The following is an 18,565-nucleotide window of genomic DNA, read 5'->3' on the forward strand; positions in this document are numbered from 1 at the left end:
TACTTAATGGGTACACTTTGTCCATGTAAAAGTATTTTTAAGACCCTCTTGGAGCTCTTCCGGAGTTCCAATAAGATTTATGTCACCAACATAAACAACAAGTGTAACAAATTTTGATGACATTTTCTTTATAAAAATACATGGACAAATAACATAATTTATGTAACTTTCTTTCAGCAAATATTTACTGAGGCGATTATACCACACGCGCACAGATTGCTTTAAACCGTACAAAGATCTTTATAATTTGATCGAGTACATTTCTCAAGACTTTGAATTATATGCTTCGGGCATTTTCAATCCTTCAAGGATCTTCATATAGATTTAGCCAAATAAGTCATATAGGTTAAGACTTGTATCTAAATGGTATGACATCTTCAAGTGTCTGGACTGCTAGTCCGATCCTCACAATCTTTTACAATATTGTGCACTATATTGTATTAAATATATCGTCGACGATCATTTTGTGTCAGTTCCGAAGCGACATAACTTGTGGAGATCTCATCACTTTCTTTATTTTCAGGTACCTGAACTTTTTCGGGAGTTTCATGAAATGTTATGTCGTGGGCTCTTCTAGAGCTTATTTCCTCCTCATTATGATCATTTTGATCATTAGCTCCTACTTAACTCAAGGATTGTTACCTTTGGAACCGATTGGTCTACCATGCTTCATGCGTACAGTAAACTCTATCCTTCAGGGACTTTAATTTTAATAGGAGCATTTGCAGCTGAAATATGATATTTAATTTTGGATCAGCAAATGCTTCTGGCATTCGACTTGAATTATCTTCTAAGTGAGGATCATGATAATTCGATTCATATAGCATATTTTTCAACTGTTTATTCCATCCCCCAAATGTTAGAAAAACTAACATATATCCCCAATCATCTTTGGGAAACATATCTTTGTGTATTATGGTAGAGAAATTAATCATATACCACGCAACAAAAGATAGTAAAAATATTTGGTTTCTGATCCTAAACCAATTGTGAAGGGAGGACTTATCATATATTGTTGATCTGATGCATACAAGTGCTGCTATATGCAATTTAGAAAATCTTAGACCAACACATGAAGCTTTGTTCTCATAAGCAATGGTTTAGCCATTAATAGGAGGTATTCAATGCTAAACCAGCTTGGATATAAACCAACATTATCAAGATGAACTGTCTTGATTTCATAATCTGAAAATTATGCTCTTAATCGAGAAAAGCAATTCCAAATGCCAAACTGCAGGTTGACAATAATTACACATGTAACCATCTCATATATGCACCTATAAGTGGTTCACATGATAGGTGAACGGGCCCATATTCACCTTTTATATATTTCAGAATCAGGGGTCTTAGTCCCAACTTTAGCTGGTATAATCAATTCATTATGAGAACAAGCAACACATGAGAATTCCTGAAGAATCTTCTAGTTCTTTAGTATATGCTTATCTGAATTCTCAAATAGCTCATTTAAAAATGGCAAATGAAAACTTCAAGTTTATCATGTCATGTGCTATCTCTTAGTAAACTTCTGGTTTACTATGGCATAAACTTTTGCTTTAGTAAACTTCTGGTTTACTGTGATACATGATATAGTACAAATTAAAGAATAAGACGGGTAACTTCTCACATACATATTATTTTACCCCCTATGATTGTGGAAACATGAAGATTATCAATCTTCCAATCATTTGTAGTCTCAATATGATAGCCATTTGTATTAGTAAACTTCAGGTTTACTACAACATATGTTTTGACCATAATCATATAATATGAATGACATATTTGTATATAAGCTCTTCGAGAGCCTTCATTTATTATCCACAATCTAATATTTATCTGGCACTACTGGTGTCATGTATTCTTTAGGCAAACATTTAGCTCTTCAGGAGTTGTTGATACATTTTGTACTATCAAATATTGCTCAGACACTGCTGGTGTCATGAGAGAAAATCACAATCAAATAAACAATGTAAAACAATTGTTTAAGCACACGAAAACTCCTCTTCATAATATTTTTCCACTTCAGGAGGCAATTTCAATTGTGTTACTTCTTCAGGAGCAAATTTAAAATACGAAATATTGAGTATATATTCTCTCAATTATATTAACTCTTCTGGAGGTGAATTGTAATGTATTCACATCAAGAGCGCGTTCATATTTACCCGACTTATTAGTATTGTCACATTCACTTCAGGGAATGGATTAATATTATCAAAAGTTCTCATCCTTCAGGAAATCGAACATAATTATCTGAATGCGCATTAATCACATCAAATTGTGATGCCTCAACTTCTTTTAAAATATTTACTACTTCAGGAGCAAATCGAGGCGTGCATTTAATATAGAGAATATTTATGTAGCTTATCTTCAATTGTAACCATAGAAAGCCTAAATTATCACTTCTGGTGATCATAGACATATACCACTTCTGGTGGTTAACAAAATATAATTACAATGAGATATATGAAATATAACCACTTCTTGTGGTTGTATATTTCTTGCAAACTCTGCTAGAGTTTAAGTTGATCTAATAATGTTATCCATATTCTTCAAAATGACATAAACAAGATATATTATAGTAAACATCATTATCAAATCATAATTTTTCTTTATGTACAACAATTACATAACCATACTATCTATTACAAATAACAAAAATTAAAATATTTACATTTCTTACAGATTCACCACCGATTACATGACTTGTTTCTCCTTCTGGGAGTGCAAGGTAATCAGTTACATCCAAATGCATGAAGTCTAAATTATCTTCAGAAATAAAATTTGCTTCAACATTTTTCTCTGTCTTCTTTAGGGAGGCTTGATAAAGATCAACCAGGTGCTTTGGCGTACGACATGTACGTGACCAGTGCCCTTTTTCTCCACATCTATAGCATGCATTTTCTACATTTGGTGCTTGCACCGTTTCATGCTTTTGTTCCTTCCTTTTCCACTGCTGGTGGTGAGGAGCGTTCTTTGGTACATTATTATTACCATGATTAGAGTTTCTTTCCCGACCACGACCATGACTGGGGCCACGACCTTTTTTACGTTTAGCCTGGTGGAAGTTCGTCTCATTCACTTCACGGAATGGACAAGAACCAGTAGGTCGGCTTTCATGATTTTTCATTAATAGCCCATTATATTGCTCGGCTATAAGAAGATGTAAGATAAGTTCAGAATACTTTTTAAATCCCATCTTTCGATATTGCTGCTGCAGGAGCATATTCGAGACATGAAAAGTGATGAAAGTTTTCTCCAACATATCATGATCGGTAATATTATCTGTCACACCTCCTTTTACGCGCGCCCGCAAAGGCGTAGAGGACTTTTTCCAATCAAAGGACAAGCGAAACAGGATTATTATTAAAGAATCAGAGTCGCCACTTGGGAGATTTATGGTGTCCCAAGTCATCGGTTTTAATCCCGAATCGAGGAAAAGAATGACTCTGTTTAACAGTCCGCGAACCAGAAATCCGAGTAAGGAATTCTGTTAACCCGGGAGAAGGTGTTAGGCATTCCCGAGTTCCGTGGTTCTACCACGGTCGTTCAACTGTCATATTCGGCTTAATTATCTGATTTTTTACAATTATGAACCTACGTGCAAATTTTAACTGCTTACCGCTTTGTTATTATTTATTCAAAGAATTGCAATGTCGTGAGAATGCATCTCGAATTGCGCCACATAAATGTACCCGCAATTTTTGATACGTCCCAACTTCGTTGAGATTTGGATTTGGGTTACATAAATGCACACCCATTTTTAAGGAAGTAATTTATTAAATGCGCGCCCTAAGCGACTAGCGTATCATTGTTTTGGGTAAGGCCGTGAAATTTTGCTAAACGACATGTCCCGAAGTCTAAGTAACTTTACAAACACGTATAGAGGGCCCCGCAGCTTGTGATTTATTTTGGCGAAGCACGCCTCATTTATTTTAAGGATATCCTAAAGTGACTACATTTCTATTAAATTCGTCTCTAAAATAGAAGAGAACAAAATCCTAATTAATTACATGCTTGAAAAAAAAGGCGTAACATATTAAATGCTAGATTAAGACAAATGTTAACGGAAAGGAATATTACTAAAATTGAATTATAAATAAAATACGGAATCGACAAATAATATATTCAAAAGAAACTATATATCCTATAACTAGATTAAACTCGCATTGTTAGATGACTTGAACCGTTGGAATTAATTATTTACAACTATTTGAAACTAGAATCAATCTTACTTACTAATGCATATTCGAAAGTTTATTAAATTTAAACGTTAACTCGTCTTGTTTGAACTCAAATCATGCCAAAATGCCTAATTCACGAAATTAATTTAAATTCATGCTTTAACTAAATTTAGCTACATGTTCACGATTAACCTACTGTTGACAATATTAAAACCTTCATAGCTAGTGAACTAATCAGTTTTGCCAAGCCGATTCACTAAAGACCAACTTATGTTATTTTCCTCTTATTCCAATTATTAAACAGTTTGACAGTAATGAGCATGCTTAAATATATACTACCTAATAATCAAACTAAAGCAGAGTATTATTTAATACATCACTACAAGATGCCTAGTTATACAAAGCGACAGAAATTTACAGAATAATAATACATGAAATAGCCTAAATACAATCAGTAAAAGAAACAAAGAAAAAGCTAAATTAAAACTTCAAAGTTCCATTCTTCATATGTATTCATGCTTTCACATTTCAACTTACAATATCGACAAGGTTACATCCATGTACCTGGTATTGAAAGTAAAAGAAGAGGAAGATCAGCATTAGCAAAGCAACCAGAACAATCAGCAACAACAGTAGCAAATTGAACACCCAGGGATGGATTTTCAAACCAACAGAGATGATTCCACATCCAATAACAGATTCAAAAATAACCCGACAGCAATACCAATATCAGAAACCCAAGCATTCAATGAAACAACCCTCCAAAACCAAAAGAAAACCCAGGAAAACCAATCCAAAAATCAGTAGTACCAAATGCAAACCACAGAAGCAGTAACAATATTCTGATCCTCAGTAGTAAAGAAAGGCTTCACTTTCAGTTTTTTAATTCTCAAAGACTGAATTTCTTAAGTTCTGACAAATCAGTTTTCTTTTCAACTTAAGCTCTGAATTTTTTTGATGATAAAATCCAGTCTATTTTTTTTAACTCTCTAACTCTGACTCTCCAAGTTTTTTTTAAAAAAAGTCCGTCCTTAATTCTGCCCAAACTCCCTTTATTTATGTCCAAAAAACAGACCACTTTAAACAAATAAAGAAAAGGTCACATCTTCTTGAGCCCCGTAATCCCACTACTACATGTCTTGTCCCCCATTTTTATTAAACAAATGTATTATTCCCCACTAACATATGTCTTGTCCCCCACTATATTATTTTAATACCTTATTTTAATATTATTAGTGCTTAGTGGACAGAGCACTCAAAATAAATAATTGTTCAAATTTTTAATTCCAAAAATACCCCTCTGAAATTACCATTCTACCCCCATCAGCTATAACCAATTCACTTAATCAATTAACCAAAATACAGCAGCTATAACCAATTCCTAATCAAATTTCATCAACAGTTTTAAGCTAGAAACTCAGATTATGTCAAATATCATCAAAACAAAGACTAAAGATTCAGGGAACCAAACCATATGATGAACAATAAAGAAACAACTGAAATCATTTTGACTGAACAATATTTTTAACAACAAACATACTTTTAGATTCAACAACAGTAACAAATTGAACATAACAAACAAGTAGATTCAAATCACTAAACTCAATAATCAATTGAACTTCAAATTAAATCTAACAACATTATAACCAAGATAAAGGATTCAAGTGATTAAACTAACACACTTCTATATTAAAACTAAACAAGAACAAATGAAGAAAAACAAACTGAAGAAATAATCAAGAAATGAAAAACAACGAACAAGAAAAGAATCAAACATATACTGATTTCAGATCCGATAATATCAAACAAAATACGGACAGAAATGAAACTTAAACCAACTAACTGGAAACGAACAACGATGAACTCGAACGGAAACGGAAAACTCGAACCACTGCCAACGACCTCGACGTGAGATGAAGCTGTTGCTGGTGGACGACCTCGACGATGGTTAACGACGAGCTGCTCAGCTGCTGGTGGGCGACGAGGCAGCGTGAGGCTGCTGTGCATCGTGAGATGAAGCAGCAGCACTGTCGAAGAAGCTGCAACAACACTGCTGCTCGTCAATGGCGGGGGTCGTTGGCAGTGTCGTCGCGGGTGGTTTGGGTGGACGACAAGGGTCGTGACTGGTTGACGCACGAGTGAGCTAGGTTGCTCGACGAACAGGAACGCAGTACTGGGGCGCTGGGCAGTCCGTAGGGGGTTGTGCGGAGATGGAGCTCGCTGAGGTTTCAGGTGGAACGAGGAAGAAGATGACCGGAGCTGCTGGTGGACGTGGAGGCTGTGTGTGTGTGTGTTGAGCAGACCGAAGAAGAAGAAGAAGAAGAAGAAGAAGAAGAAGAAGCAACCATGGCGTCGTCTGGTTGGCTGCGTCACTGGTGGTTATGGAGGCTGGGTTGTTGGTTTGAAGAAGAACCATGGACGACGAAGGAGCTGGAGCTTGGGGTCAGCCATGGGAGGGCAGCCATGAGAGCTGGAGCTTGGGGTCGTTTGGAGAAGATGGAGAGAAGATAGGGGGGTGGGGCGGATGTTTTTTTTAGGGTTTGGGGAAAATGAAGAATGAAAAATGGGAAGAGGGGGGGTAACTCGTTTGGGTTATGGGGCGGACCGGGTCGGGTTGACCCGGTGGGGGTTTGGGTTGGATAAGGGGTTATTTGGGCCTATGTTTAAAATTGAAGAAGAGGCCTAATTCCGATTTTCTTTATATTTTTTGCTCTCTTTTCTTTTACGTTCTAATTAATAAAACTAAAATTCTAATTTAAGTTATAAACTAAATTAACTTATCAAAAATACTAATTAATTCCTAGCAACAATTATCATACATAATTAAACACCAATTAAAACAAAATTGCACAATTTGACATTGAATGCTAAAAATGCAAACGATGCATATTTTTGTAATTTTCATTCTTGTAAAACAAACTTAATTACTTCTAATTGTAAACTTAAATCCTCAATGCAAATGCGATATATTTTTGTATTTTTATTAATTTAACAAATAAATATGCACAGACAAATACCAATAATTATCCAAAAATGCCACGAAAATTCTCACAATTGCACACAAAGGAAAATTATTTTATTTTGAATTTTTGGGAGTAATTCTCACATAGGGCAAAAATCACGTTCTCACATTATCATCACATAACTTCAATTGAGAAATAATTCTGAACATAGCAGAATTATACTCACTGATAGATTTAAAATCTTGTAGCCTTAGATGAGTCCAATCATATCGTGCCTGTGGAAGAACGACCATCTTCAGGTGGTCATATCTATCTTTCAAATTATTCCACAGTATGACTGGATCTTTAACAGTAAGATATTCCATTTTCAGGCCCTCATCAAGGTGATGGCGTAGGAATATCATTGCTTTGGCACGGTCTTGGTTTGATGCCTGATTTTTGTCTTTGATGGTGTCTGCCAGACCCATCGCATCAAGATGAATTTCAGCATCAAGCACCCAAGACATGTAGCTTTTGCCCGGTATATCCAGGACTACAAATTCAAGTTTAGAAAGATTTGACATTATTTAGGAAAAGAAAGTTCTTACCTCAGATGACTCAAAATATTTGCTCGAGATGGCAGAGTCTCGTGTTGATAACGTGTTATAAAATAAAGACTGTAAAGTAAAGACAAGTATAGAGAGAAACTGTTATATTATTCGAATTCAAACTGATGTACATAATGAACTGAAATTTCTTCTATTTATAGAAGAAAGGAAGCTGTTGTGTAAGCTGCTACTATACCAGATATGGATAATCTTCTATTGAGAACAATGTTTATCCATAACGGAGTAGTGAAAGGATAAGCTTATTATACCTGATATGAATAATCTTCTACCGGGGGTAATATTTATCCATACTGAAAGGATAAGCTTATTATACCCGGTATGGATAATCTTCTATCGGGGGTAATGTTTATCCATAACCGGGTATCGAAGTGATAAGCTTTTTCAGGAAGCTTATTTCCAATAGAGTACTTAAATAGATAAACATATTTACGGTGGAGTCCCGTATGGATAAGCTTCTTCAGGAAGCTTATTTACAACGGAGTACTAAATGAACATCCATAATATAATATATTTATAACAAGTTTAACATTTATTTAATTAGTATATCAGATTATTAATTAATGCATATAAAAAATTTACTCTGGTTTAGTGAAATAGTTCAGGGGTTTAGCTTACCATCAATTTTCTGTGTTTCATCTCCACTTTACCTTTTTCATGTGCGTCACGACTCACGACCCACGACATTAACAAAAACGAATTCACCAATTGCAAAAATAGAAATGGTTCTTCTTCTCCGAACATCAACATTAACATTGCCACAAAAACCGGTCCAAAATCCAAATTGTCCGAAACCCATTCTCTTCTCTCCTCCTCCTTCATCAAACTTCATTACAGTTTCACAATAACAATGGTTGTTGAAGCTCATCAGCTATTTCTCCCAAAACCCCCTTTCTTTTCACCTTCTTTCCCTTCTCCACCCCCTCACTTTTCTTCTTTCCTCTTTGACCCTTCTTCTCTCTCTTTAGCTCTCTTCCATTCCGATTCCTCTATCTCTCTCTACCCTTCTTTTTCCCCTTTCTCTCTCTCCTCCTTTCCTCCTCCTCAAACCACCATCCCTCCGCCCGTCTCTGCCGCCGCTTTCCTACTCCTCCGGAACCCTAACCCTACTACCCTCTTTCTCATCTCTTCTCCTATCTCCGGCGGTTCCTCCATTCTCCTCCGCTTCTACATCCTCAACGCCGCCCGGAAAAGTTTTGCTCCGGCGAAAGTTGTGTGCAATCACAGTGATTTCAAGTTTGACGAGAGTAAATCTGGGGTTGTTTTTAGGGTTTCTCATGGGGTTTCGCTGAAATTGGTTGGGGATGTGAATGTGTTTGCTCTATACTCTATTTTGAATGGTAAAATTTGGATTTTTGCTGTGAAGCACCTGAGGGATAATGAGGTGAAGCTAATGAAGTGTGCTGTGATTGATTGTTCATTGCCGGTGTTTTCGATTAGTCTTTCGTTTGGGTTCCTGATTTTGGGGGAAAATAATGGGGTTAGGGTTTTACCCTTGAGGCCATTGGTCAAAGGAAGAGTTATTAAGAAAGAGAAGAAGAGTTTGAATGGAGGGTTAGAAAAAGATAAGATGGAGATAAAAAAGGTGTCTTTACGAAATGGGATGATTAATGGAATTAATGCTGAGATTTGTTCTGCTGATGGTAACAAATTCACTACGGAATTGAAGTTCCCTTCCACTGGTGTGTTGGAGGAAAGGATCGAAAACCGCACTGGATCAGGTGCTGAAATACTTTCTTGTTTGCTGTCTTTTTGTAGCTATTTGAGAAGCTTAGGGTGGAGACCCCTAGCTGTTTTAATGGTTATTGCTTTTAAATTGCTATTTTGCATTTCTGGTGATATGGACTGCTTAAGCCTGGATACAGGATCTGTACATGTATCTACTGTTTTACTCAGTTTTTTACTTTTTTTAGTCCAGCATATCTTTGTATAAAATTAGGTAAGATCATAGTATTCCTCAAGGTAATTAGCTCCTTAAAACTTGTCTATGTACTCTATGTAAAAGCAATACTTTAGTGGGTATTTCGTGTATACATTGCTTGGATTAGTTTCTAAGTAGAAATAGCTGCCTAGAAAGGTTAAATAAAATGAACTGGTTTCCTGCTATTTATCCGCAACTTTAGCGACCGCTGCACCCCTCTCAAGACCCATAACTTCACAAGTCACGGGGTTTGACTTTCTAAATTGTCTTCAAAACAGTACCTTCTTAGTATGCTTGGTAAATACATCCTATTAGAATAGTCTGATACCAACAATGTCATGCTAGGGATAATTTGAGCTTCAGATGTGTTTCATAGATATAAGGACGTTATGATGGATGCAGATATACAGAATTTAACGGATGTTAGATACTATCACATCTGTTAGAGAGTACAAGTAACACCCATGGATGATATAATGAGATGTTATCTTAAATGGTTTAGTTATGTCATACGTAGATCTCCATATGTGCCGATTCATAGTTGCAGTTTTATAATGATTAAAAATGATAAAAGAGGACCTAAAATCAAATGGAGAAAAGCAGGCTAAAAGATATCCAATTGATTTGGAATCAAACAGACTTAACTAAGAACATAATACAATATAATAATAGGATCCTTATAAGCGATACCAATTAATTAAGATTAGGTTTATTTACATGCCGGGTGTTCGTCAAAGCGTCACTTTATTCTGGTTAGAGACTTATATATTCACATAGGGATAAGAGTGAGATGTACACAACCTCTAGTTTTAGAGAACTCTTAAAATTAGTTACTATCATAATGAAATGAACGTGAATAGAGCAGAATGGATACAGAGTATTCTTATCCCTAAATGTCTTCCCAGTAGCTTGTGTTCAGCAAATAATATTGATCATTTTTTTGATTTTGCTAACTTCCTGATCTTATGTTAGAAAGTAGTCATGTTATGGAGCTAACTTTCTCTTTTGTATCCATTACATCTTCTTGATGCCATCAATGAATATGAAACTACTTACAACAACAAGAACAACATACCCAATATTATCCCACACCAATGGGGTCTTGGGAGGGTAGTGTGTATGCAGACCTTACCCCTACCTTGTGAGGATAGAGAGACTGTTTGCAAATATGAAACTACTTACTTTATCAAAAAGGGGATTTTTATAGCACACCCTGAATAATTGGGATTGAAGCGCCATTGATTGGTTGACTTGTAACTGGTGTAATATTTTGTTTGACTTATCAAAGATACGGCTTTAATTATGTTGTGAGTTCTCTTTAGATGATACACTTCCTCCATCCTCTTCCATTATGGATCTCTCTCTCTCATATATATATATATATATATATATATATATATATCTTTATCTTTATCTCTCTCTCTCTTTTCCTTTCTGAGAGACACATTTATTGTCTTGGAAACTAGACACATCTATGGTCTGAAAGGTATCATCAAGAGTGAAGAAACTAAATGAGATGGTGCTTTCATTGAAATTATCTGGTTCAGCTAGTCTTGGATTAGTATATTTACGTTGGAATGATGGTAATGCTTTATTCCAGTTCTACCTTTACCTGCACGGGCACTGAGAGTATTTTTTTGAGTTTATTATTGTATTGAGTTTCATACACGTTTAAAATATATTTTTTGAAATGTGAAAGGTTGAAGTAGTCATTTAGAAAGATGTCAAATCGACCTGGAGATAATGTGAACTAGCATTAGTTATATTTTCTTGAATTTTAGGAGTTAGGATGCAGAAAAAAGTTCTGTTAAAAAAATTGGTAATGTTTTTCAAGATGGATAACAGAAGAGAGTAGGTCAAGTATTTTGGGATGGAGGGGGTAACTTCCCTGTTCCAAACAATAAACCAACAGGTTAGGGTTGCAATATTTTATCCTTATCCGCCTTTTGTGACAGACCCTTCCTAATGAAAAATAGTACAAAACAAGTATGACACCAATGATTTGTATAATGTCAGTGTCACTGTCAAAGTCATAGAGTGCGGTGTGAATTAGTTAAGCTAACGACCGAACTGAAGACTTTAGCCCTAATTTCATTCTTTGAATTTTGGTGTGGAACACTTGGCATTCCGTTTCTTGTCCTCTGTACCTCCTCTATGTTTCTTTCGCCCGCTCAAAGATATGAATGCATGACAAGGCTTGTAGGAGATTATTATACTTATTTCCAGTAAAAAAAATTCCTTAGTTCTACTATTTTCATGTCTGCCTCCATCACCATTTTTTTTCCTTTTATTTGGGCTGGTCTTGTCTTAATTTTGTGACTAAGGTACCTCTGCTATTTTTGCTATTTTAAAAATGTAATAATGTATCATTTACAACTTGCTTTAAGTTTTCTGTGATTTCTCCATCATATTAGATCTTGAAGCTCTAATTTTGTCATTTCTTACAGCTGCTGATTGTGCATTCTAACTTGCAGCAAAGTTAAGGTCTGTGAGACTTACACAAAATTCCATAGAATGGATTGCAAGCTTTGTGGCATTCAAGAGCAAGGATGATAATTTCGAGTCAATCAAGATGCCGGCTAAGTCAGCAAAAGCAATTGGCATTCAGGCCTTGTCTTCAACCAAGTATCTGATCTTGGACTCTGAAGGAAATCTTCACCTCTTGTTCCTGGCAGCTTCTGTCCAGGGATCAGAGACACCTTATTACATGAAACAGTTGACTCACAACATGAAAGTTCGAAAGCTCGTTGTTTTCCCGGATTCTTCTACAAGTATAAGCCCATCCCTTTCAATTCATAACTTTGTGTTCATTTTGTTCATTTTGGGGGAGGTAATGCCGTGTTAGTTTGCTAATATCTTACTTCAGAAATTTATATAAAAAGGCTATGTCATAGAATATCAGCATTCTCCTTTAGCTTTATCATGAGAATAAAAAATTCTGTTCTGTAATGCCATTGAATGTTCCATCTTTTCAGGATCACAGACTGTTTGGATGTCAGATGCACTCCATACTGTTCACATGATGGTGGTGACGGACATGGATACTTCTGTCAATCAAACTGACAGCAAAGACCCTGCAGAGAAGCTTGTACATACTTCAGGTATTGTTTTTCTTTTTCATGTATTATCATGTTTCTAAAATAGGAGAAGCATTTTATATCATGAATTATGCCTTTAATATTTCTGATTCAGTTGCCTATTAAAATGATATGTAACACCAAATATGCATCAGTTCAAACTTCGGATGGTTTTACATGTACGAGGATATGCGTAGATGAAGAACATTCATTTGTTTATTTTAAGATTGCCATCCTTGTATTATCAGCTCCCTTTTTCTGTTGATAATGCATTGTGCTATCACAATCCAAGTGTCATTTGGGACTAGGAGGGTACATGGGTTATTCCATTAGATTCCCAAGGTGCTCATGACTATGTCATATCAAAAGTGCCTTCAAAGTTCATCAATACTATATTTGTCTACCATCAGGTGATTGGTGGTCTGGTTTTCAGTGAGCATCATTGTTATCTTCAGTGGTTCATCTAGCCAGATAAATCCTGGTCTTTCTTTTTCCTCCCTGAGTTTTTTGGATCCTCTTAAGAGTATAATCAATGTGATTCGTAGAGCATCTCAGTCTTTCAACAATTCTGCATGTTTATTCAACTTGCAAATGTTCTGTTCCTTGAGGTTATTCCAAGAAGGATGAATTAATTTGATTAGATACGTGATTGGTCTTTTCTGACCACTGATTATATCAGTACTGATCATTTATAAAGTTAAGAGCTATTAGCAACTTAAGTAACTGTTCTCTTCTTTTACCTTTATGTAGTTGTGCAAGCAATATTTTCCAGTGAAAAGGTCCAAGAAATTGCAGCTTTGGCTGCGAATACAGTATTGCTTCTTGGACAAGGTATGCACAACTAAATTTGTATCTGGAGCATGCATCCCTAAATTTTTTCCTACTAATGACAAGAGTAAAAATTCAATCAAGGTAGTTAGCGTGCTTGAATAAAGAGTAGTTCAAACTCAAAACTAAACTAACATGCTTGAGGTCATCCATTACAAGGTAATTCTTTCTTTTGTGCAACTGTTGGTCAGTTTGACCTTTAGTTGACTGTATTCGGGCACGTTTTTGCCCCTTCTCTAATGAAATTTATTACGTTACCAAAAAAAAAATAATGACAACAGCCTGTTCGATTTATTGAGTTTCATGCTTGAAATACATGAGTTGACTTTTTAAATATTAATTGACAACATCCTGCAGGTGTAATTTGTTGACTTATATACTAGAAGCATTAGCCCTAGATATTGCAGTCATTGGTGGAAAACAAACTCTTTGTTTATAAAGAACTTCTGCTGATCACGCCCTCTGTTATTTTCAGGAAGTATGTTTGCATATGCAATTTCCTAGAGATGCTGAGTGGTTCTTTTTGGTCAGTGAGTCCTCCCCTTCATTAACATACTTTTTCTACCAGTATTTTGGATTTTCTGACAAGGTGATTTCTTATGGGCATCAGCAGAAATTTCTTTGCTTGATTGGTGTCAAAAAGATATTTACATGAGCTATCTTACACATAACTATCAAGTTATTTTGTTTGCTCGTATGAAGAATTTTTTTTATGTTTCAGTGCTTTATAAACTAAATTAGTTTTTGAAGACTTGGAAATATAAACCTTTTCTCGTCTCCCTTTTTTTTGCAGGCTATTCACGTTTCACATTTGGATAGAAAAGTAATGCCAATCGGGTGGTTTTGCTGGAGTTCTCTTGTGGGAGGAGTAAGTGTTAGAAGTGATTTGTTTATTAAAATGTTCCTTCTTTAAGTTTTAGAACTTGGTCATCTTCGTTTGTTTCACCTGGCTATTGTACTTCTTTTGTGGGTGGTGAGCAGTTTTTGAGCTGCAGCTGTCAATATCTATCAAATGGTTCATATCAAGTGAAGGAGACTGAGCTCTTGAAGTAAGCATCTTGATCTTTTCATTTCTCACTATCTCTACCAGATGAAAAACTTTTCAGTATCTCGGAGAGATGTATTAAGAACTTGCTAGTGTTTTTAGGGTTCAGAAGTATTTTGTGAAAGACTATTTGAGAAACTGGATCGGTTAGAGGGTCGCATAGAGGAGTGTGTAGCATAATCTATTCCACACGAATAGTTTACCTGTAACTATTCAATGCATCTACAAAATATTGATAAATGCATTGTTTGTGAAGTATATGGTTGTGGTGGCATCTTTCTCAACAAAAAAAAAATTCCTTCTCCTTCTCAAAAATGTGTGCGTGGTGGCACGAGCTATGGATAGAAGAATTTTAAAGAATTACTACATTCTTATGATGGATTCTAATCTGGTTGAGATGTCATTGTTTCTCGGATAACTTGTGAAGGGTGAATAATTGAGTCAATTCAACTAGATCTTCACCTGTTGTATCTGGGTCGAAATTTTGTTATTGGTTTCATATTTTACTTTCAGTGAATTATTTGATACACCATATGTAGGTTGTATAAGAAACATATTTAATACCTTATATTGTGTTTTTGTTGGTAGAGAAGCTATTGGAGGATCTGACTATTGGCTGTTGGGCGAGGTCAACTCTTTCAGCAATTGATGCCCGCGTGCTGCACGACTTCCATGACTGCAAAGATAGTGCATTGTAACCACTGAAGCTGTGCATGTATGATGATATAAATGTTACATGTGTTCCTGGTCTTTGCTACTGGAATCCTCAACATTGATGGGGTATGAGATCAAGCATCCATGTTGAAACGTGTGGTAAGAGGGCTTCTGCCATTGTATTGGTCTAATATCGGCTTGTTTTTGGAAGTTTAGCTTCTTTCTGTAATAAGCTTGTCAGAATTATGTATGTCAGATATGGGGTTATGGTTATACTGATACCTGGATACTTAAGCTGTCATACTACATCGTTATTCATAGACCACATATTATGGAATAAGAAGTCTTTAGCCTATTCATGATTGTAGTCGAGAATCATCTCGAGGATGTTAATTAGCGGGGTAACAATTTCCTCCTTCGACGTTCTATCTCTTTATTGCTATTATCTCTTGCCTTTCTCGAGTATGGATGCTGTAGAACTCAACTTGGTGGTGACTTAAGTGGAATATAATATGTTGTTTTCACCATCTATGACTCTTCACCGCTGTGCTAAGTTCTTTACTTGTATGCAGCTTAATTCTGATTTGGTTTCTGGCCGAGGATCATTGCTGACTGGACAATTACTGGTGTTGTATAGTATTTCATTTGATAGCCTCCATTTGAACCTTATCACTCGTCTTTCAGACCTTTTTTTTGGGGGGGGGGGGTAGAGGGCTATTGTCGAAACAGTATCTGAATAGCTAAACTATGTAGATTTCACTGCTGAGAAAATGAAGCTTTAACTGTAACTACCAGGTAGAATCATGTGTGTTACCACTTTACAGTGAAGAAAAAGTAATTGAGGCTTTTGTTCTTTTCTATCGGTTTGCTGCTGTTTGAAGTGTGGTCCGGCTGAGTTGCACTGCAAAGATTCTTCAGACATCAATTCCTTGTCTGTCTTTTGACTGTAAACAACTGAACAAGTTCGGGTAAATCAGTATTCAAAATTAGGGACAGAAAATAAAGTTGGATTCTCATTTCCACTCAAGAGTTGGGAGCGTACAAATAATTATTTCCTTTTGAGTGGCAGCGTGGCATTTGGCCTGATAGCCACTAGTTTAGAGGCAGATTTGGCTAGAGTTTTGTGAATTCAATCCAACTACTTAAACAATGTATACATATATAATAAAAGAAATTTAGATTCTGTTTGAGTTGGCTTTAAGAAAGTGATATCTCAACAGAAATAGTTTTAAGCCAAAAAGCAATAAGTTGGAGTCGTCTAATTTATTGATTTTGGCTTTTTAAAGCAATTTTTAACTTATTTTAAGTATTTTTTTAACTTTGTTAAAAATTTGAAAAAAGTTAAAAAGAGCTTAAAAGCTGATTTGACCAGAGTTAAAAGTCAATCCAAACATCCTCTTAAAATCGTGTAAAAGCACTTAGTTGAAGTATTTGACCAAGCTTTTAGAAGTAAAAAAAATGTTTTTGAGTAGAGGTAGAAACAATTTTGTAGAAACAAAAAAAAGTAGATTCTTTCAGAAACACTTTTTTGAAAAGCACTTCTGAGAAAAAAATATTTAAAAGCATTTTTTTATAATTTAGCCAAACAATAATTGTTGTTCAGAAGTACTTTTCAAATTAATTAATCAAACACAAATTGATTATTGGAAGTTTGGGGAGGCTTAACATTCATTACAAAATGGAAAAGTGGGACAGTCGAAAATGATCAACATCTTTTTCTCTTTTAAGGATCAAATGGGTAAATGTGACATGAGACAATTGAATATATATCTAAACTGCCATATGAAACCTACCTTGCATACACTTAAGACAAAACCTGACAATGACTATGTGCCCACAAGATAATGGACCTACCCCTCCTACTAGCCTACCCCTAATTATTACGAGGATGATCTTGACATCTTCACATGTATTCATGGGTGTCCATAAATATAACTATATCTTTTTTTTCAATATCCCTTTATTTCACCTTTTTTCTTGAATTCATCTTCAAAATATTACCGAGTATTTGGTTTAATATTTCATTGAATTTTGAAGATGAGTTATAAAAAAGTCTTAAGATGAGTTTCAAACTTGAAAAAGTGGGTTTTATCTTCTTTTTTTAAAAAGTAAATAATGTTTTTCTCTTACAAAACCATAATATATTTCAAGTTAAATACATGTCCAAACATAATTTTAATTTTTAAATATTTTTTTTAACTTAACTTCAAAATTACTTTTTTTAAATCTCACATATTTTTATCTCCAAACGCCACCTAAATTTCATCCTCTCACAATATTCATTATTCTCCTTTCTCTTTCAACACAATCTTCCCAACTCACAATGAAAATAACCCAACACTGAAATTTTATCCCCTCCCAAATATCTCAAGGATATGGCCATCAATTGGATTTTCTCGCCTAACATGTCTTTATTACACTTGAAATTTTATTGAATTAAAGAATTTTAATTTGCATAATAAAGAACTTTCCTCTCTTAAAATTTTGAATGTAGCAAGGCGGGTATTCCACCTGTCCCTTTCAATGTTGGCTGCTTCAATTACAAAGTATTGCTAGGTTTATTAGGAACTTTTTAGAGACTAAACTATAGTTTCCTTTTCTTTTACTTTTTTCTTCCAAATATGAGGGAGTATATTGTGGATTCAAGAAGGGGAAAAGCTAAATCTTTATGCTCTTTCATCTGGTGGATGGTGTCGGAGGAATTACTAGTGCTATTGAATTATATGTGAGGAGAATATAAAGGGCGCCCGGTGCACTAAGCTCTTATTATGCGCGGAGTCCGGAGAAGGGACGAACCACAATGGTCTATTGTAAGCAATCTTATCCTATATGTGAGGACGATACATATTTTGATACATCATGCGAATAAAAAATTCAACGGCGGATGAAAAGCCAACCAAGCCAAATTACTAATCCGCCCGCTTTCATAGAAAAATATTGTGGTAGCTTGTTTAACTAAAATTGAACAAGAAGATTAACAAAATCACGATTGATTACACTCATCTCATCTACACAAAGCTATATCATTTGTACCAAATATTAAGACGGACCACAATGCATGTCCCAATAGTACTATTTCAGAAAAAGATAGATGAACAAATGGTCATTAATAATGATATACCAAATTGTATGTCCAATATGGGGTATATTTACCTACTCTAATTCACCTAGTCACCAAACTTCTCCTCCTTTTTTGTTGTAAAACCAATATCAGATTGGACCTCTCCTTAAATTTTATTAGCAGATAAACCAAATATTCATCTGGCCCACTTTTAACCTCATGAATTTTTTCTT

General features: G+C 35.2%; 1 protein-coding gene across 6 annotated transcripts; it reads left to right on the top strand.

Moving 5' to 3' along the window:
* Nucleotides 1-8,378: 8,378 nt before the first annotated feature.
* LOC104245465 (uncharacterized) lies at nucleotides 8,379-15,736 on the top strand. 6 transcript variants are annotated; one of them, XR_011405397.1, is made up of 8 exons: nucleotides 8,379-9,467; nucleotides 12,142-12,438; nucleotides 12,643-12,768; nucleotides 13,495-13,575; nucleotides 14,052-14,102; nucleotides 14,366-14,440; nucleotides 14,554-14,621; nucleotides 15,206-15,276. XR_011405397.1 is itself a non-coding variant. In XM_070168065.1 (8 exons), exons 1-8 carry the CDS (start codon nucleotides 8,597-8,599, stop codon nucleotides 15,224-15,226), a joined length of 1,581 nt encoding a protein of 526 aa, XP_070024166.1. In that variant the 5' UTR covers nucleotides 8,379-8,596; the 3' UTR covers nucleotides 15,227-15,736. The 6 variants fall into 6 exon arrangements, 3 of the variants coding, with proteins under 3 accessions (XP_070024166.1, XP_009799374.1, XP_070024168.1); XR_011405398.1 differs by having other exon boundaries at nucleotides 15,211-15,275; XM_070168065.1 differs by having other exon boundaries at nucleotides 14,052-14,098; nucleotides 15,211-15,736.
* The last annotated feature ends 2,829 nt before the right edge of the window (nucleotides 15,737-18,565 follow it).

This window comes from Nicotiana sylvestris, chromosome 2 (assembly GCF_000393655.2).
Source record: "Nicotiana sylvestris chromosome 2, ASM39365v2, whole genome shotgun sequence".
NCBI lineage: Eukaryota > Viridiplantae > Streptophyta > Magnoliopsida > Solanales > Solanaceae > Nicotiana > Nicotiana sylvestris.